Source organism: Mastigoproctus giganteus, chromosome 6 (genome assembly GCF_048544385.1).
Source record: "Mastigoproctus giganteus isolate SK-2022 chromosome 6, ASM4854438v1, whole genome shotgun sequence".
NCBI lineage: Eukaryota > Metazoa > Arthropoda > Arachnida > Uropygi > Thelyphonidae > Mastigoproctus > Mastigoproctus giganteus.
The window spans coordinates 141095673-141117310 of record NC_143580.1 but is presented as its reverse complement, the minus strand read 5'-3'; the positions used below and the strand labels follow the sequence as shown (position 1 = coordinate 141117310).

At 36.5% G+C, this 21638-nt stretch overlaps 2 protein-coding genes across 2 annotated transcripts in view; one reads left to right on the top strand and one right to left on the bottom strand.

Annotated features, from left to right (window-relative positions):
• LOC150084623 (uncharacterized) overlaps positions 1 to 17292 on the bottom strand; it is a 174065-nt gene extending 156773 nt beyond the window's left edge. Inside the window, exons 1-2 of the mRNA XM_090375360.1 lie at positions 17180 to 17292; positions 10162 to 10237 (exon numbers count right to left, since the gene is read on the bottom strand). Of these exons, the coding sequence (XP_090231486.1) occupies positions 10162 to 10188 (27 nt within the window). The 5' untranslated portion in view covers positions 10189 to 10237; positions 17180 to 17292. The remainder of the gene's footprint in view (positions 1 to 10161; positions 10238 to 17179) is intronic.
• A 182-nt stretch (positions 17293 to 17474) lies between these two features.
• BBS1 (Bardet-Biedl syndrome 1) overlaps positions 17475 to 21638 on the top strand; it is a 235284-nt gene continuing 231120 nt past the window's right edge. The window contains exon 1 of the mRNA XM_090375359.1: positions 17475 to 17658. Within this exon, the coding sequence (XP_090231485.1) occupies positions 17612 to 17658 (47 nt within the window). The 5' untranslated portion in view covers positions 17475 to 17611. The remainder of the gene's footprint in view (positions 17659 to 21638) is intronic.

Genomic DNA, 21638 nt, shown 5'->3' with positions numbered 1-21638 from the left:
CCTCAATTTGAATTTATGCCCTCTCAGGTGATTATTCTGAGCAAGAGAAAGAATCCCATCAGCATTGAGCATGCTCAAACCATTCAAGGCTTTATACACCTCTATCAGATCACCTTGGAACTTTGGAATAATTTGGATACTTTGGAATAATTTTTCACATTTTCCATGTTACAATAATTTATCTAAAAATATGCCTAGTTGTAATTTTTCAACTGAAAATTTTATTCAAAATGTTGTTTGTTGCAGGAAAATTTTGCGGCTAGATTTTCTGATTTTAAAAATAATTCAAAAGGTGTTTGAACTATTTCAAAATCCATTTGACGTACCTGTCAACAATGCTGATGAGAATTTACAATTAGAGTTGATAGATATTCAATCTAATGATGCACTGAATACAATATTTAAAAATGAAAATCTAATTCAATTTTATTCAACATCTGAGTCAGATTAACCAAAAATTAAAAATTTTGCAATGTTACACAATTTTTGGAAGTAGATATATATGTGAGCAGACCTTTTCAAAAACGAAATATGTAAAATCAAAAATACGATCCCATCTAACTGACCCGCATTTACATGACTTTTTAAGAATTGGAACAAGAACTTCAAAACCTGATATTACAAAACTTAGTCGCACTAAACAACCACATTCATCGCATTAATTATAATTTTGTTGTTATTACCAATTATATTTTTGTGATTAGTACAATAAATAAGTAATAATTAAAATTTGATATTAACAGACTGGTATATTTTATATTACATATTCATCGATTTATTTTTGAATCTGTAGATATAAAATTGTAAATATAAAAATAGGTATAAAATTTGTTTCTCTACATAACTTTATTAAAGTTATGCAGAGAATGTAATTTTCAGTAATTAGGAATTTTCTCCAGCCCGCCAAATATTCCGAAAATTCATATGTGGACCGCTTCTCTAAAAGTTTGGGGACCCCTGGTTTAGGGCATTAATATAGACAGTAAAAGAATAGAAGTGAAAAAACATACGTACATATACATATATATATATATAAAAAAAAAAGTAAAGTGCAGCCATTATCAACCCACTGCAGGGTGGAAGCCTCCTCAACAATTCATGCTGAGGGAAATGGACCATAATCTGCCACGCTGGTCCAGTGCGGTTTGGCAGATCGACTGTATTCAGCAGTCAGGGGCTTGAACCCCAGTCTACTCAAAGAGCGTGTGCTACTGCACTCCCGCTCCTGCCCACTCGGCTACGGAGGCCGTTATATATATATATAAATAAATAAATAAGTAAAAAATAATGAGGCTACACATGAACAACCAAAAACATGTATGTACAGCACTTTAAAAGTAATAATATTAAAATAATAAACAACTGGGTGTTATCATGTTAACAATAAATTTACAGAGGAAGATTCAACATCAAATAGAGAAAAATAAAATCTGAGTATTCAATATGGATTTATACTTATTATTTTTTATATTTTTTTACATTATATTTTTATTATATATATATATTACATTATATTATATTTTATTTTATATTATATTATTTTTGTATTTATATTATTAATATGCAGTGCTTTCTTTTGTAAAAAAAAATAGGTGCCAGTACTCATTCTTTGCTCTCAGGGAATATTGAAAATTAAAAGGACGTGAAAAATTATTTCCTGATATTGTTATTGTAATAGTAATGTTTTGGAATAAGAAGAACAAATGAAGTATATTAACACACAGTTTATTAAGCATAAATTTATTATTCAAGTATATAAAAAATAAGTAAAATGTGTAAAAAATAAGTAAAAATAATTTCATAATAAAGTTTTTATAGAATATTCCAAATTTTTATTGAGTTCCCATCCAACACACTATGCCAACTTCTTTTCTTACTGTTTGTGTATGTTGCTGAATGACGTTTCCAAAGCGGCCAAGAATCCACATATTTGCTTTAATCCAGCAGGATCGAAGTGTGTAAGCGGTGGGGCTACAATTTCAAGAAATAGTAGTGAAAAAATTGTTTTTGTCATCAACGAAGCACTGGTTGGGCCGACAATCAGATCCATTTGTGAAAATTCTCATTCACATTCACTCGATGAAATTGGTATCATACTCAGTGTTCATCAAATGCTCTTCAATTTTTTCGAAACTGTCTTTTTGATTAGGTATTTCCGAAATGCACTAATTGTACCTCTTTCATATAACTGATGCCTAATTGACAATTTTCTAACTTCATTCTTACCAAATGCCAATATTTCGTGTTTAGAAGGTGTAATGCCTTCGCTGTCCTCATTTCCCTTCTCTCGTCATTGATATTGTCACTAGTTTTTAAATTTGAATTTTTTTCTTTTCTTTTCTTTTTTTTTTGAAACTGTCCAAAATGTTGGTGTCATTTGGATATTCAGCTACTGCGACCATGTAAACAGAGATAGGAAAAATTTATGGAAAAAATGTGGATAACGCACTTCTGCGAAACAACAGATGATTATTTTTCAGGGTAAAAGAAAATCACTCTCTCCTAATTCTTAAATGGGGTGTTTACAGTTGATTCACAGTGGTGTCAACCTATGGCCCGTGTAGAAAGTGAACTAAAACAGCATTTTAAATTTCGTTAATTATCAAAAAAATTTTCTCATTAATTGTTTTATTTAGTAAATGTAATCATGTATTGTACTTAATAAAATTTTCGAATATTTTCAATTTTAGATGTATCATTATTTTTATTTATTCACCTTAAGAGTGATCCTTTCAGGTTGTAAATTTTCTAAAGTGAGCATTTAAAGGCAAAAGTAAGGTTTTTTTTTTTTGAAAAACAAAAGAAAGTCATATTTTTATAATTTTAATAAAATCTAAAAAATAAATTAGTGACATAGATTTGTTACATGTGTTGGGAATTTGCATTTTTTATATATAGCCTGAAAATAAAAAATGGTAACATGAAAACAGAAACTTTCTTTTGCAAGTAACAAGATATGGAAAATGTAACACATTAATTTTTCTCGAATCACTCAGTGCGGCCCCTGAAAGAAATCCAACTTTGAATATGGCCCCTGTATTGGGAAAAGGTTGGACACCATTGCAGTAGGTGGACCAGATCCCATTGGGAATACCCCTTAATCTGCTCACTGTTGACCAGCAAAACTTCTCCGTATGTGGGACAGGTGGTCAGATAAGTTTTACAGGTATCACTGTAGAATGGTAATCCCTTCAGCTCTCTTAATTCTTGGTCAGCAGCAGCACTAATTTCTTAAATTGCCTAAGGCCAGAAGTGCGAACAGTGCATACCCAGTTAAGTCTCTCCTAAGCTGTTCGTTATATGAAACTTTTCTTCGCTCAACAGAAACTATTTTAAATGTAATTTCCAAGGGAACTTGGGGGAAAAAAAAAAAAAAAAAAAAATCGCTATAAAAGGAGTTCGTTACACAGAGGTAGTAGTAGTAGTGGCATGTGATGCAAGAAAGCAAGTGTATGAGCTTATGCACCATCAGCCAAAAAAAAAAAAAAAAAAAAAAACACACCATTCCCTCCAAATGCCTGTTAAGTTCCTCCTTAAATTTATTCAACCTATCAACTTCCACAACAACAGATGGAAGTTTGTTCCAGCAATTAACCACCTGCTGGCTAAAGGCAAATTTCTGCACATCTATTCTACATTTGTCCTTTCTTAATTTGAATTTATGCCCCCATAGGTTCGTAATCTGAACAAGTGGAAGGATCCCATCAGAATTCAGCGTGCTCAACCCATTCAAGGCCTTAAATGTAAAGTGCAGCCATTATCAACCCACTGCAGGATGGAAGCCTCCTCAACAATTCATGCTGAGGGAAATGGACCTTAATCTGCCACGCTGGTCCAGTGCGGGTTGGCAGATCGACCGTATTCAGCAGTCAGGGGCTTGAACCCCGGTCTACTCAAAGAGCGTGTGCTACTGCACTCCCGCTCCTGCCCACAAGGCCTTATACACCTCAATCAGATCACCTCACAGGTGCCTAGTCTCCAGCCACTGCAATTTGCAGAACTTAAGCCTCTCTTGGTACGAGGATCCCTTCATTCCACTCACCAATCTTGTTGCCCTTCTCTGTACACGCTCAAGTAAATCTACATCCTTCCTAAAATGAGACCTCCAGACCTGTACGCAGTACTCAAGGCGTGGCCTGACCATTGCCTTATACAGAGGGACAATCACCTCCTTCTCCCTGCTAGCAAAATTCCTATATATCATTGACAAAACCCCATGACCTGCCCTGGCAGCCTGTCTGCATTGCTCAGAAAACTTCATATCTGACTGCACAATTACTCCCAGGTCTTTTTCATTTTCTACCACCTTAAGTGTAGTACCACACAGTTGGTACGTTTCTCTGGGGTTACTTCTACCCATATGCAGTACTTTGCATTTGTCAAGGTTAAACTTCAGTTGCCACTTCTTAGCCCATCGGCCCAAATTATCTAGATCCTGTTGCAGTAGCACACTGCCATTACTGGCAGTGTGCTACTGCAAGGTGCTACTTTTAACTATACATATAACGACTTGGGTTACAAAACATAAATAATTAGTAAAAAATAAATAATTAATACTTAACTTGATACTGAAGTTATATAAAGGGATTTCGTAGATAACACTCGATACTGAAACATAAATATAGCATTATAACTGTGTTGAGATATAAGTTTAGGGTTTTAATTTTGTACTAAAACTGAAATTTTATTGAAATTAAATCGAAATCATGACAGCAAAGCAAAAGGCTCAAGCTAATGGGAGTGCTGTGGCTCAGGGGAGAACTGAGGGGGGGGGAGTTGCCCTCTGAATCACAGCCTATTAAAATGCACTACTTGCTTGATGTTTGTGGAGCAATCAGGTACGGGACATGATACTGCCATGGGGGATGTCTTTGTGTGTGCGCGATGCAAGGAGTGTAAGGAAATCAGGTGACAACTCAGCATTGTTATGGGCCTATATGAGAGCTTGAAGGACAGGGTGGATGCCCTCGAAGGATTAAAAGTGAGGGGCCCATCAAGCGCTCAGCTGCCCACACCAATGCCAGAGCTTGCAATTGGTCATCGCGCAAATGGGCAGCCCCCAAGGCAGAATGCACTGGTCCCAAAGGAACTAGTAGTTGTTGGTGACTCTATTGTCAGATAAACATGCTTTGTAAAAAGGATAGGTGGAACAGGACCAGGGTATGTCTGCCAGGGGCAAAGGTTGATGACGTTCTAGAGCGGATATCATCTTTTAAGGGCACAAAAGGTGATATAGTTGTACACGTTGGCACTAATGATATTAAGAGTAGGAGACCGGTGGAATTACTTAACAAGTACAGGTCACTGTTGAAAAAAAGCCGTGAATTAGGGTTGAATTTGAAAGTGTCTGCAATTCTGCCCAGACACGATAGAAGGGAGTATATGATGAGAGCCCTGTCGATCAATTCGGCCCTGGAAGGATTGTGCAAGGCTCAAGGGGTAGAATTTTTTTCAGCCTGGTCTGTGTTTTTTTAACAGGAGAGACTGCTTCTACAGGGATGGGATACACTTAAATAGAAAGGGTGCAAGAATGTTTGCTGATGCTATCGAGGCAGTGTTAGGTGAGTCGGAAAACTGCTAGATTGGGGGGGATACAAGGACTAATAGATTAACAGTAGCCACTGGCAGAGGTGAAAGTGATTCTTGCACTGCTTCTATTGGAATGAGCCGCAGCCTTGAAAATAAGATGCAGGATATTTCAGAGACTGCTCGGAATCATTGGGGTACAAATAAACACATAGGTGGTGTTAGGGTAGCTAAGAAAAAGAACAGGTGCATGTATCCACCCATTTGCGTTTAGTAAATAAATTTAATGAATTTGAGGTATTGCTCAAAACATCAAAGGCAGATACTGTGGGGATTTCAGAGACGTGGTGTCACACAGATATAAGGAATGCAGAACTGGAATTTGGGGAGTACAATGTCTACAGAAAGGATAGACAGGATAGGAAGGGAGGAGGGGTTATGCTATTAGTTAAGAAATACATAAAATCCAAGGAAGTGAAGCCAGTCGACATTGCTGGACAGTGCAGTGTCGAGTCAGTTTGGTGTTTGGTGTGACATAAGCATTGGGAGATCAAAATTGAGAGTAGGAGTGTGCTATAGGCCTAATGACTCTGATGAGTATAATAAGAAACTGTACAGGGAAATAGAGTGGGCCAGTAAATCAGAGAGTCTTATAATGGGGGATTTTAATTTCCCAGATATTGACTGGAATTTGGGGGCTGGTCACTCACACACTAGCAAGGCTTTTGTGGATTTATTAGATGATTGTTTTCTACATCAGCATGTTCAGGAGGCAACTAGAGGAAGTAATACTCTTGATTTGATTATCAGTAGTGATTCTTCATGCATTAAGAATCTGCAGGTAAATGAACCACTAGGTGGCAGTGATCACAGTGTGCTGAAGTGGGTTTTACTCAAAGAGGTAACTACCATTAGGGGTAAAGGGAAGGGTTATTGCTTTCGTAAAGGCGACTACGATGGACTGAGACAGTATTTAAATTCTATACAGTGGGACCAACTGATGATGTTACCAACAGCAAATTCAAAATGGGAAGCATTCAAAGAACTTATCTTGGAAGCTACTAGGCTTTACATACCAACTAAGAAATAGGTTTAGGCCTAAGTGGATGTCAGATGAACTAATGAGACATATGGCAGAGAAGAAAAATGCATGGGATACATACAAATTAACACGTGACACAGAAGCCTATAATAGATACAAGTTGATCTGTAACCAAGTTACAAAGGAGGTTAGGCAGGCGAAGGCAGATTACGAGAAATCTTTGGCAAGGGATGCAAAGAAAAACAGCAAAGAGTTCTTTACTTATGTAAACTCTAGAAGGAAGGGGATGAATCAGATTGGTCCACTTGATCGATGGGTCAACTGTTGATGATCCTGCTCAGGTAGATAACAAACTGAATGAATATTCTGCATCGACATTCACACATGAGGAGTTATTCAGCGAGGGGAATGCCAGAGGTGTATTCAACTCTGGCAGTAAGCTAGAAAATCTTGTAATAACTGAGAGTAAAGTGGAGGAGAAATTGTTGAAGATAAATACAAGAAAGGCACCTGGAGTGGATGGGATCTATCCAGTTATATTAAAGGAGGCAGCAAAGGAAGTAAGCAAACCCTTAGCCATAATTATGAGAGCTTCCTTGGACTCAGGGGAAGTACCCATGGACTGGAGAAGTGCAAATGTGACCCCAATTCACAAAGGAGGAGCAAAGGGCGACACAAGTAATTATAGACCTGTTAGTTTAACTTCTGTTCCTGGAAAATTAATGGAGTCACTGGTTAAAGAAGCACTGCAGGATCATCTAGACAAGAATTCAGTTATAGCTCAGACACAGCATGGTTTTGTTAAGGGGAAGTCTTGCCTGACCAATTTGATTGGATACTATGATGCAGTCACAAAAGAACTGGATGCAGGGAATAACTTTGATATTATATACTTGGATCTTAGAAAGGCTTTTGATACTGTTGCACATGGAAGACTGCTGCACAAATTGGAGCAGTGTAGCATTGGAGGCAAATTGCTGCTATGGATAAAGGGGTGGTTGAGGGGGAGAAGACAGAGAGTGGTAATCAATGGACACTGCTCATCGTGGACTAATGTTATTAGTGGAGTCCCTAAGGGTTCAGTGTTGGGTCCATTATTGTTTTCTGTATTTGTAAATGATATTGATGATGGTATATCAAGCTTAATGTCCAAGTTTGTAGATGATATGAAGGTTTGCAGGGTTGTCAAGGACACTACTGACACTATGCTACTGCAACAGGATCTGGAAAGGGTGAGCAGATGGGCTGAGAGGTGGCAAATGAAGTTTAACATTGACAAATGTAAAGTACTACATATGGGAAACAGCAACCCCAGAGCAACGTATCAACTCTGTGGTACTACACTGACAGTGGTAGAGAATGAAAGGGATCCTGGGGGTGGTTGTGCAGGCAGAGATGAAGTTTTCTGAACAGTGCAGACGGGCTGCAAGAGTAGCTCATGGTGTATTGTTGATGATATATAGGAATTTTTCTAGCAGGGATAAGGAGGTGATTATTCCCTTGTATAAGGCAATGATCAGACCGCACCTAGAGTACTGTATACAGGTCTCGAGGCCTCATTTCAAGAAGGATGTAGAGATGTTGGAACAAGTACAGAGAAGGGCAACAAGATTAGTGAATGGAACAAAGGGGTGCTCTTACGAAGAAAGGCTTACATTTTGCAAATTACAGTGTCTGGAGACTAGGCACCGACGAGGTGATCTGATAGTGGTGTATAAAGCCTTGAATGATTTGAGCATGCTCAATGCTGATGGGATTCTTCCTCTTGCTCAGAATAATCACCTGAGAGGGCATAAATTCAAATTGAGGAAAGACAGATGTAGGATAGACGTGAGGAAATTTGCCTTTAGCCAGCGGGTGGCTGGTTGCTGGAATAGACTTCCATCCCTTGTCGTGGAAGTTGATAGCCTAAATAAGTTTAAGGCTCAGCTGGACAGGTATTTCGAATGAACAGAGGGGTGAAGCGGAAGTGGTTATTTTTTATTTATTTATTTGTTTGTTTTTTTTTTTTTGGCTGATGCTGCATAAGCTTGCTTTCTTGCATCAAATGCCTCTACTAATGCTAAGGTCCGACTGAGTAATTTAGAATTCTAAAAATGGTTATTAAGTTTTATATAGAAACTATCTTAACAATAAACAGTGAAAAATGCAAATTTAGTTAAATAACTTTAAGCTTATTTGAATAGTAGGTAAACATGTAAAAAAAATTTTGAACTGTACAGCATCCAAATGTCATACGTCACTGTTAATAAAGGTGCCTGTATGCCATACATTGCGTACCATCCCAAAAAAAGCACTGTTATTATGTATTTAATATTCTAAATAATAATTGACAACAACAGAAAGATTACTTTTGGGAGACAATGTAAATGATTCTGTATGTTAAAACTAGAAACAGAAATATCATATAGAGTGCTTATAAAAGAAATATCTAAAGAAACTTAGATATGGTTCATCAAATAATCTTAAAGCAAACTTATATGAGATCTAAGCCTGAGCCTCAACATACAACTTTCAAAATTTGTGTTTCTAGAGCTAGCCCCGATGATTTTATCATATGAATCCATGTAATTGATGTTTACCAACTCATTTCTTTCCATCGCAAGCATAACAGAAAAAAAAAAAAAAAAACAGATAGGCGAGTTAATAATGTTATTCTTTATATTTCTAATTTTTTCACATATTTTAATATATTTTAGGCATGGCATTCCAAATTTCTGAAAAACAGTTTCTGCCTACCCTCAGATCCTTAGCATGTTGGAAAACAACATATATTATACTCCAATGCTATATATATGTATACGTAAATACTGTGTAGGGGGTAGCTTGTCCTGAAATTACTGATAAAATAGAGTACAAGAGCAAGTTGCACTAAAAATAAAATAAAAATGTGATTATACTACTGATATATAAAAAACATAAGCTAAAGAACGATTCAGAGCAGTCACAGAAATCAGCCTTTTACGTTTTTCATTCTACACAGAATCATAAATGCCAAGGCTTGCTGGCACCAAACTATTCAGTATGTTTAACATATCATACAATTTCAAAACTGGTTGATATCATTCTTCAGTGTGTCAGAGCAGCATAACCAAGAAAGATATGATACAGTTTCTACAAACCCAGACATCAGCTTTAGGACTGAGATTTCCATGATATATGTCTACCAATACGTCTATGTTTTTATTGCAATATCAAGTCTTTATCATTATCCTGCTGGAAATAGACACCACTATAGTAAGGAGAAAAACAACAGGTCAACTTTGAGCTGCCTATTGTTTTTCTTCTAACTATAGGATGTGCATGAACAACCAGAATACATACTATGATTACAATTAAAGGAAACAACAGACTACTAACAGTGCTAAATAAAAAAAAAATAATAATAAAAAAAAGTCAATCTTCAAAATCTCCCTTTATATTATGTTTTGTGATAAGCTGATAATTTTTCTTCTAAGAGTGAATATCTAAATTTCATAAGGATTATATATTACTGGATTTGTTGATATTATATTAAATTTCACTAAAATGGGTATTAAAGGATAACTAAAATAGAAGAATATAAATTAAAATAAATTTCTTTAGAATTTTACCTGACATATAAATTTTTTATCCCCCATATCAGTAGTGGCATCGGTCGGAGTATGCTCCAGCTGTTCAAAATTATTGCTACAAAATACATTAAAAAAAAATTATTTCCAGAATTGTGGCAAGATGTGACCACACATACACATACACACAAACATACACACAGTATGATGAATACTGAAGCATGTAGGGCATAGGTGAACAAGTTACTTTTGCTTCTTCATTTATTTCCATTGCATTTTTTGAAGGTATTAAAATATTCCATCTATGACAGGACACAAAATTAGATATTTTCACTACCGTTGTGTATATGCAAAAAACTCTTGCCCAAAGTTTAACAAAAACTTTTCCCCACAAAAATGAGAAGGGTAAGAATTTATTGGCCCACTTAGTTAATTTACACATAGAAATCCATTTCACTGAAAACTGCAGGATATGCACAGTCAAAGGATTCATGCTCAGTGTGTCTGATGCACATAAACATTCAATGGTACCTGAAGCACTGTGCCATAATGCATATAGGCAATCATTCTTAAGCAGTTAATATATAAGTGGTGCAAAAGTAAATGCACAAGAAATGAACTGCTTGATTCTGTTAGCAGATGATTGAACTGTGGGCTATTAGCATCAATGATTGGTTCTGTTTATAGCTTGGTACACATTTTTATTTGTTTTTTGCTTGTGTTGAGGTTAGTTGATGTAAACAGAATAAACTTTTGAAAAAATTGAGTTTTGTTCTGGATTACAGCTCAGCGTAAAAGTGTTTTCTTTTAGCTATGAATTACGAATTTTTACTTTTCAACCATTATTTAAATTTTTGAAATGTTAAGGATTTTGCAAAATTGTTATTTCTCAACATTCTAAAAATAACTGAACATTTAATTCACTCTCTTAACTATAGGTGAAAGCAAATGTGTTAATGGGATTAATAATATTGTTGTCACTATGATCTAACCATCAGCATTTCACATCAACAATTTAAAATAACTTCACTGTTATATCAATAAAGAACATTAAAAAAATGATACAAGGAAAGAAGGAAATGATGCAAGGATTACAAAAAAAATGTATACTTAAACAGAAACAATAAAAAAAAACAAAAAAAACCCAACCCACTCACTCCATTCATATGTCAATTCCTTCGAATTCAAACCCTGCAGAGTCTGTGCAAGCCTGATGGGGTAAATTTTTCTCAGCATGGCTTGTACTTGTTAACAGAAGAGACTGTTTCTACAGGGATGGGGCACACAGAACACTTGCAAGAATATTTGCTACAATATCAAAGCAGTGTTAGGTGGGTCAGAAAACTGGTAGCTTGGGGGCAGGGCCGTGCAAAGTTACTTGGTGACCCGGATGCAAACAGGATTAAGGGGTCTCATTTATTTATGTTGAGATTTTGATAGCTCCCTTGAATTTGGCCCCATAAATCGGGAGCCCTAGTGTGGCACATCCAATGCACCCCCCCCCCCCCCATTTTCACAGCCCTGCCTGGGAGAATACACAAACTAATAGATTAACTACATGTGTCCCCAATTCACAAAGGGGGATCGAAGGGTGACACGAGTAATTACAGACCAGAAATTAGTTTAACTTCTGTTCCGGGTAAAATAATGGTTAAAGATGCAGAGCAGGATCATCTAGACAAGACTGCAGCAATAATTCAGATGCAGCATGGGTTTGTTAAGGGTAAGTCTTGTCTGACAAATCTCATTGGTTATTATGATGTGGTTACAAAGGAACTGGATGCAAAAAATAATTTTGATATCATATACTTGGATTTCAGGAACGATTTTGACACTTGTGCATGGAAGACTACAAATTGGAGCAGAATGGTATTAAGGATAAGTTGCTACAATGGATAAAAGGATGGTTGAATGGGAGAAGGCAGAGTGTGGTAATCAATTGTGCTGCTCTTCAAGGACTAATGTTATTAGTGGAGTCCCACAGGGTTTGGTGTTGGATCCACTGTTGTTTTGTACATTTATCAATGATATTGATGAAGGTATATCAGGCTTAATATCGAAGTTTGAAGATGATACAAAGGTTGGCAGGGTTGTTAATGACAGTAATGGCAGTGTGTTACTGCAACAGGATCTAGAAAATTTGGGCAGATGGGCTGAGAAGTGGCAACTGAAGTTTAACATTGACAAATGCAAAGTACTGCATATGGGTAGAAGTAACCCCAGAGAAACATATCAACTGTGTGGTACTACACTTAAGGTGGTAGAAAACGAAAAAGACCTGGGAGTAATTGTACAGTCAGATATGAAGTTTTCTGAGCAATGCAGATAGGCTGCAAGGGCAGGTCATGGGGTTTTGCCAATGATATATAGGAATTTTGTTAGCAGGGAAAAGGAGGTGATTGTCCCTCTGTATAAGGCAATGGTCAGGCCACGCCTTGAGTACTGTGTACAGGTCTGGAGGCCTCATTTTAGGAAGGATGTAGATTTACTTGAGTGTGTACAGAGAAGGGCGACAAGATTGGTGAGGGGAATGAAGGGATCCTCTTACCAAGAGAGGCTTAATTTCTGCAAATTGCAGTGGCTGGAGACTAGGCACCTGCGCGGTGATCTGATTGAGGTCTATAAGGCCTTGAATGGGTTGAGCACGCTGAATTCTGATGGGATCCTTCCACTTGTTCAGATTACGAACCCTAAGGGGGCATAAATTCAAATTAAGAAAAGACAGATGTAGATCAGATGTGAGGAAATTTGCTTTTAGCCAGCGGGTGGTTAATTGCTGGAACAAACTTCCATCTGTCGTTGTGGAAGTTGATAGGTTGAATAAATTTAAGGAGGAACTGGACAGGCATTTGGAGGGAATGGTGTGATTTTTTTTTTTTGGCTGATGCTGCATAAGCTCATACACTTGCTTTCTTGCATCAAATGCCACTACTACTACAACTAGCCTGTGAGTTTTTCTTTGTGAACTGATCCAGATGTGCCAGAAACATTTTGTAAAACTAAGTAATTCCTATCCTTAAATCTTGGAGCCAGCTACTGATGCATTTGAACTCACCAATTCCATGCTGTTAGCTAGATAATTAGCCTCTTCTTGCAAAATTGGATCTGATACTGGTGAATTAGAAGCATGCATTTGTTGGTATCGCCCAAAGTTTGTTACAAGCTCCTCATGTTTTGCACCACAAGTTCGTTTCCTGTTTCTTTTATTGCTATGCCAGTCACATATTAAGTTGTTTTTTTTTTTTCTTTTTTTCAGTATCATACACAAAGTAAAAAAGGGATGTTGCATTTTCTTTTGCAATGTCCATTTTACTTCGTTCCATCCTATCAATCTCTTGTATAATTTTCAGTTCAATTTCGAGGCTTAATTCTCTTCATCTATGCTTTGTGCCATAACTGTTAGATGAGGTTTAATATAAACAGCCTTTGAATTAATTTGGTGACACAAGCTCCAAAAAGATATCAGCTCATATCCTTTCAAAAATAGCACAAAAAAAGTAACTTATAATATTCCCCTTAGTGAGGGGAATGAAGGGATCCTCTTACCAAGAGAGGCTTAAGTTCTGCAAATTGCAGTGGCTGGAGACCAGGCACCTGTGCGGTGATCTGATTGAGGTCTATAAGGCCTTGAATGGGTTGAGTGCGCTGAATTCTGATGGAATCCTTCCACTTGTTCAGATTACGAACCTAAGGGCGCATAAATTCAAATTAAGAAAAGACAGATGTAGAATAGATGTGCGGAAATTTGCCTTTAGCCAGCGGGTGGTTAATTGCTGGAACAAACTTCCATCTGTCGTTGTGGAAGTTGATAGATTGAATAACAGGTTGATCGTATATCAAGCTTAATGTCCAAGTTTGCAGACAATACAAAGGTTGGCAAGGTTGTTAAGGACGCTACTGACGCTATGCTGCTGCAACAGGATCTGGAAAGGTTGAGCAGACAGGCTGAGAGGTGGCAAATGAAGTTTAACATTGACAAATGTAAAGTACTACACATATGGGAAACAGCAACCCCAGAGCAACATATAAACTCTGTGATACTACACTGACAGTGGTAGAGAATGAAAAGGACCTGGGGGTGATTGTGCAGGTAGATATGAAGTTCTCTGAGCAGTGCAGATGGGCTGCAAGAGTAGCTCATGGTGTCTTATCAATGATATACAGGAATTTTTCTAGCAGGGATAGGTAGGTGATTATTCCCTTGTATAAGGCAATGGTCACGCTACACCTTGAGTAGTGTATCCAGGTCTGGAGGCCTCATTTCAAGAAGGATGTAGAGCTGATGGAACGAGTTCAGAGAGGGGCAACAAGGTTAGTGAACGGAATGAAGGGTTGCTCTTATGAAGAAAGGCTTAAGTTTTGCAAATTACAGTGTCTGGAGACTAGGCACCGGCGAGGTGATCTGATAGAGGTGTACAAAGCCTTGAATAGTTTGAGCATGCTCAATGCTGATGGGATACTGCCTCTTGCTCAGAATAATCACCTGAGAGGGCATAAATTCAAATTGAGGAAAGACAGACGTAGGACAGATGTGCGGAAATTTGCCTTTAAGCAGCGGGTAATTGGTTGGTGGAACAGACTTCCATCCCTTGTTGTGGAAGTTGATAGCCTAAATAAATTTAAGGCTCAGCTGGACAGGTATTTCGAACGAACGGAGGGGTGAAGTGAAAGGGTTTTTTTTTTTTTTTTTTTTTGGCTGATGCTGCATAAGCTTGCTTTCTTGCATCATATGCCTCTACTAATGCTAATGCTAATAAATTTAAGGAGGAACTGGACAGGCATTTGGAGGGAATGGTGTGATTTTTTTTTTTTTTTGGCTGATGCTGCATAAGCTCATACACATGCTTTCTTGCATCACATGCCACTACTACTACAATTTAACTCTCCTTCAGTTGATGTTTTTTTCCAAGTATATTTATGTCATAGCTACAATAAACTGGCTTTGTATACTTAAGCAAATTAACAAGTCAATGCCATCTTTTGGGAAACCAGAAGGTCAGATGCTGCAGTCATAGGCCAATAAAAGAACAATGCTGATTTTTGTATTAACTATACAAAATGACATTATTTCTCATGGGGTAAAAACGGATTTTGCAATACACATTAACTGAATTTTATATAAACTGAGTTTGTATTAACGGGATTCTACTGTATTATCTTGGCATGTCATTGGTAATGGAAAATGCTGAAGCAGAAATTTATTATAGTTGAAAGAAAAAAAAAGGCAATATAATTGGTAAACATTTTTTATAATTTGTTAAAATAATTATCTTGCTAGTTATATTGCAAGACAATGTAACTATGGCTACCACCTAAAAATTTTGTTAGATCCAGTGATTCAATTCCAAATCCAGAGATTCTCAGTGCTAGTTTTAATCTAGGGCTGGCCTTGTGAGACGTGACTCATTCCTGTTGAAAATACTGTTGCATATCACAAATTAATTAATGATTAAAAATCTAAAATTTTTTCTACCTTCCAAAATATATTAAAATTATTATTATTATTATTTATTATTATTATTATTAGCCATTTGGTGCAAGGAAGCCTGGGGCTTATGCTGCACCAGCCAAAAAATATTCCCAAGTTACCCTGACACAGACAGACAGACAGAGAGAGAGAGTAAAGGAATCACCAAGAAAGAGAAGAATGATGATATCCAGCTCAAGACCCTGGGTGTGCCAAGCCCATACTCACTAGATGTGAGCCCCTGGGGTAGTATTGGAAGTGAAAATTGTTCAATTAGAATTACACTTGAAAAGCACCTGAATAAACATGCACGCTGTACTCTGTCAGGTACAGCATGCATATTTATTCTTTTTATGCCTTCGACTTCAATGTGCTAATTTAAGTTATGGCATACATAAACAATACATTGCTGAATATCAAACTAGTGTAATGGCTCATATAGCTAATGCTCCTGCTACTGAAATTAAGTAATTTTGTTTTATGCTTAATTGTTGTACAACGTATGTCTTCTATTGAGTATTATTACTGATGTAAAAACATTTCTTGTTTTGAGTATAATTTTTATTCCATTTTTACTGGACAAAAAAATTAATACATGCACATCTGTGAAGTTTGAATTTTAACATTCAATAGTTTTCTGCACTATAAAATGTAACTGTCTACTAGTTTTGTGACTGTAACTTTCTTTTTTTTGTTTTCAGCAAAAGTAAAAATTTTTGGCACTAATAAAATTTCTTTCTGTCGAAAATAACATGTGGAAAAACACATTTTTTAATTTTTCATAAAAAATATTTAATAGTTATTGCAATCCATTAGTAAAAGATCAAGCACTTATTTCAAGCAGAATTCTAAAAAATAAAGAACTTTTCTTTTTCCAGATATAAAAAACAAAGTTGGTCACTTGTCAAGTTCTGTGAAACCGTATGCAACAAACTGGGGGCCACTGACAGGTTAAGTTAACTTAATGTTGTTTTGATTGACTTGGGTACATGGGCATATTTTTCACGATGGCTTGAACTCTAGTTCGTCCGGAGTTTATTTATTTTTTGTGCTCTTTTTAAATCCAAATATAATGTAAATTTTAAAGGCCAGTTTTGACAACGTTACCAAATCCCTGTTGATATCGTTGTCAATACACTATATTTTAGACTTGACAAAAAATACCCACAAGGATTTCGAAACGCCTTACGCCTTCAAAATTTGCCTTTACGTTGTTAGGTTATTAATGGAATGTATTTTGGAAAAGTTTTCTCTTGCATTTTTTAATACTCGATCCAATTTTCCCTATAAAACACTACATGGCGTGCAGTGATGTTTAATGTTATTAGAATTAATATTACATTATTTTATCACGTTTAGCTTTTTACTGTTTTGAAAAACATCAATTACTAATAGGTTGCGCGTAGATAAATAAATAAATAGGTAAAAAAATCACTGGTATCTTTATTTCCACGATTAGACTTGCATTTAGCACATTTATTTTCTAGCTTATTGATGCAATATAACAATATCACATATTTCACAGCTTAAAAATATCGTTACAATTATCGATTTAATGAAATCCAAACAAGCGTCAATAATGGTAGTACCCACCTTGAAATAATTCATTCAATAAAACAAGCATTCATACTGATGTAAAAATAAAGTTTTAAATCCACGTCAGCTGTACTTTACCGAAATCATCTTACTTATGAAAATGTCATTTAGATAGTCTTCTTAGAGCGACATCTAGTAACGGATGATCAGGATTAGATTTCGAACGGCTGGGATGCAGAAGATGTATTGCAATATTATAGTTGGAAAACATTGCGACTAGTATACATTGCACTCCAATATGTAAATTAACTTTTTCACTATATCCTGAATCGTGTTATCAGTCTGGAGCTTTCTTTTCTTCTGGTTCATTTAAATAAAAAAAATAAAAATAACTTTTTTTTTTCGTTATGTGTACATATAGTGTGTTTACCCATAACTTTTCATCTGTGGTAAAACCGTTAAAGCATAAATATTAATACCCAAAATAAAATGATGGAACTCGAAGAAGACATGCCTTCCAAGAAGGAAGGTGCGAGGTAAGGCAATTTGGTGCGACAGACAATGAAAAAAATTAACTTTGTTTTCACATGAAACACAATTTATAAAAAAAAATTAAAATTTCATTTCTAAATCTAACACACTGCCAGTTATCCCAGATTTTTTTTTTAAAATGTATTATAGGATTCACTGTTCAGATGATGCTGTACAACACGGAAGTGTTTACTTCTAATACACTGCTTAATACGTTAACAACAACAAAAAAAAAAAAAAAATATATATATATATATATATATATTCGTGGTTCCACATACATTTAGTATTAGTAGTGGCCAATGATGCAATAATATCAAGCTTATACAGCATCAGCCAAAAAAAAAAAAAAATTCATTTCACCTATTCCTCCCCTTCAATAGTTTGCCTAGTTTTTCCTTGAATTAATTAATTATTTACTTCCACAACAATTGATGGAAGCTTATTCCAGCAATCAACCACTCTTAGGCTGCTTCAGCTACATCTATTCTGAATTTGAATTTATGCCCTTTCTTGTGCATAGTTTGAGCGAGAGGAAAACTCCCATCAGTATTGAGTTTGCTCAAGCCATTCAAAACACCTCAATCGATCACATTGCAGGTGCCTAGTCTCCAGACACCGCAATTTGCAGAACTGAAGTCTTGCTTGTTTTCATTTCTGTGCCCCTTTGTATCCCTCACCAGTAAAATTGCCCTTCTCGATCAGCTTGTTCCACATCCTTCCTAAAATGAGGCTTCCAGACCTGTATGCAGTACTCAAGATGTGGCCACCATTGCCTTATACAATGGGATAATCACTTCCTTATCCCTTCTAGCAAAATTCCTGTATATCATTGAAAAAACTTCATGAGCTGTTCTGGCAGCCTGTCTGCACTTCTCAGAGAACTTTATATCTGATTGCACCATTAGTAAATTATTAATTTACTAATAGAACTACTTATCAGCTGATGAGAAGCTTTGAAAGTGTTGCCCCAGTAGCATCTCAGATTTTTAAATGAATAGCAGACTCACCTGTTTAGGTGATGCCATACAATTTAAAATGATATTAGCAGCTCAGGCAGAATCACAGATAACAATATTTTTATCTAATCTGAACATAAGCCTAACCTTTGTTGAGTTCTTGATCTTGGTAAGCAGTAGCATCAGTGTTTCTTGTATTGAACTCTCACACCTATGCAGTTTGTGAGACACCTGTGAAAGCTGCCTAATTTTGCCATCTTTGGTTTCAATGACTTCACAGAACTGAACATGAATGCTGACAGAAATACCGATGTTCATGTTACATCTGCCTAATTCCAGATGAGTTTGTGTTTTGATTTGGGGTGATTACAAAAATTTAAGTAATAGATAAAAACATTCTTTATTATTATTATTATTATTAGCTTTATTTAACAAAAATAAATGAGAGGAACCATTATCTGGTTGATGGGCTGAGAAATGTCAGTTGAAGTTTAACATTGACAAATGCAAGGTTCCATATGTAGAACCTTGCATTTGTCAATGTTAAACTTCAACTGTATGTAGAACCTTGTTGCAGTAACCCCAGAGTAACTTACCAACTGTGTGATACTACACCCATGGTAGTGAAAAATGAAAAAGACCTGATGGTAAATATGCAATCAGATGTGAAATTCTCTGAGGAGTGCAGGCATGCTGCCAGGACAGCCCACGGTATTTTGTCAATGATATACAGAAATTTTGCTAGAAGAGATAAGGAGGCGATTATCCCTTTGCATTAGGCCATGGTTAGGCCACATCTTGAATATTGTATACAGGTTGGGTTGATGGGCCTCATTTTAGGAAGGATGTAGATCTGCTGGAATGGGTGCAAAAAAGGCAATCAGATTGGTGAAGGGAACGAAAGGGTGCTCTTACCAAGAAAAGGCTTCAGTTCTGCAAATTAGCATCTGGACACTAGACACCTGGGGGTGATCTGATTGAGTCATTTAAAGCGTTTACTACAACAACATCTAGAAAAATTGGGTCATGGGCTGAGAAATGGCACTTGAAGTTTAACATTAACAAATGCAAGGTAGTGCATGTGGGTAGCAGTAATCCTACAATAACATACCAGTAGAAGGTGCCACAGTGAAGGTAGTGGCGAACAAAAAATAACAGGAGGGTAAATTGTACAGTCAGGATGTTCTCTGAACAGTGCATACAGATTGCTGTGACATCCCATGATATACAATTACTATACGAGCTGGAAAAGTTACTGTTTATCATTTTCAATGATGTACAGTAACATTGCCAGCTGGGATAAGGATTATACCATTGTCAGGTCTGAAAGCCCTATTTTATGATGTGTTGGAATTGGTGCAGAGAACAGCAGCAATATTAGGGAAGTGGAATGAAGGCTACTTTTATTGAGAAAGGCTCCAATTCTACAAATTACAGCTTTCAGAGAGTAGCACTTGCAAGGAGATCTGATTGAAGTGTTTAAGGCTTTGAATGGATTGTGTAAGTTAAATGCTAATGGCATCCTTCCTCTTATTTAGATAATATACTTGAGTGGTCATAACATTAAATTGAGCAAGAATGGCTGTAGGTTAGATGTGCAGAAATTTGTCTTCAGTTCCTTTTGGTGTAGAAGTAGCTAGTTTGAAGAATTTAAAAAAACTAGACCTTGAGGGAGATGAACAGGTAATGTGGGAAGTTTTTTTTTTTTTTTTTTGCTGTTGCTCTATAAGCTTGTTCATAACATTTCCAAGGCTTTTTATCTTGTTTGGAATAATGGTCTTCTAAACAAGCCTCCATTTTATAGATTGCTATCTGTTTATTGCAAATGAATAACCAGTTTTCTCTCTGACTGCTCACTGTAGTGATTGGTCAGAAAAGAGAATGTTTAAGACATGCACTGCTTCCTGCCCAATCCATTTAAAAAAAAAAAAAAAAAAAAGGTAACCTAGAATATCCCATGATAGACCCCAGAAATATCTGCACTATGAAATGAAGTAAGAAAAGCAAATAAAAACTTTCAAAGAAAAAGATGGTGTTGCCACTTGTAATCAAGGCTCATGATTGTGACTGGTTTTCAGACTCATAACGTGCATGGAGAGTAGTTTAGTAGAAATTGCATATGATGAAATTAATAATGGGAGCCATGAACACAGAGATTATGCAAGGCAATAAGAACTGTGTTGCAACCATAAACAAATCTAGGTGGTAGATGACTCTCATCAACTGGTGCAATACCACTACTTTGTTTATTGCAGGCTTGAAGTAGTGAAAGCCATGTTTAGTCTCCAGAGCAAAGTTTCTGGCATCCCCTCCCCCCCTACCCGATCTCCTTCAACCCATGCATGGTATTAAATACTGTAGGTTTTGATACCATTCATCAGAGGTGGACTGGGTCAGAAATTCTTACAGGGGAAAACTTGTAGCATCCTTGGAATGTATTGAAGGTCAGAGTGTAATATTGAAAATCACACCAGCTTTCATTGGCCTCCGGCCCATTGTGGTTTCCCTGTATGCATTAGCATTAGTAGAGGCATATGATGCAAGAAAGCAAGCTTATGCAGCATCAGCCCAAAAAAAAACAAAAAAAAAATTCCGTTTCACCCCTCAGTTCATTCAAAATACCTGTCCAGCTGAGCCTTAAATTTATTTAGGCTATCAACTTCCACAACAAGGGATGGAAGTCTGTTCCAACTACCCGCTGGCTAAAGGCAAATTTCCGCACATCTATCTTACGTCTGTCTTTCCTCAATTTGAATTTATGCCCTCTCAGGTGATTATTCTGAGCAAGAGGAAGAATCCCATCAGCATTGAGCATGTTCAAACCATTCAAGGCTTTATACACCTCTATCAGATCACCTCGCCGGTGCCTAGTCTCCAGACACTGTAATTGCAAAACTCAAGCTTTTCTTCGTAAGAGCAACCCTTTGTTCCATGTAAAAGCAACCCTTTGTACTTTACATTTGTCAATGTTAAACTTCATTTTCCACCTCTCAGCCCATCTGCTCAACCTTTCCAGATCCTGTTGC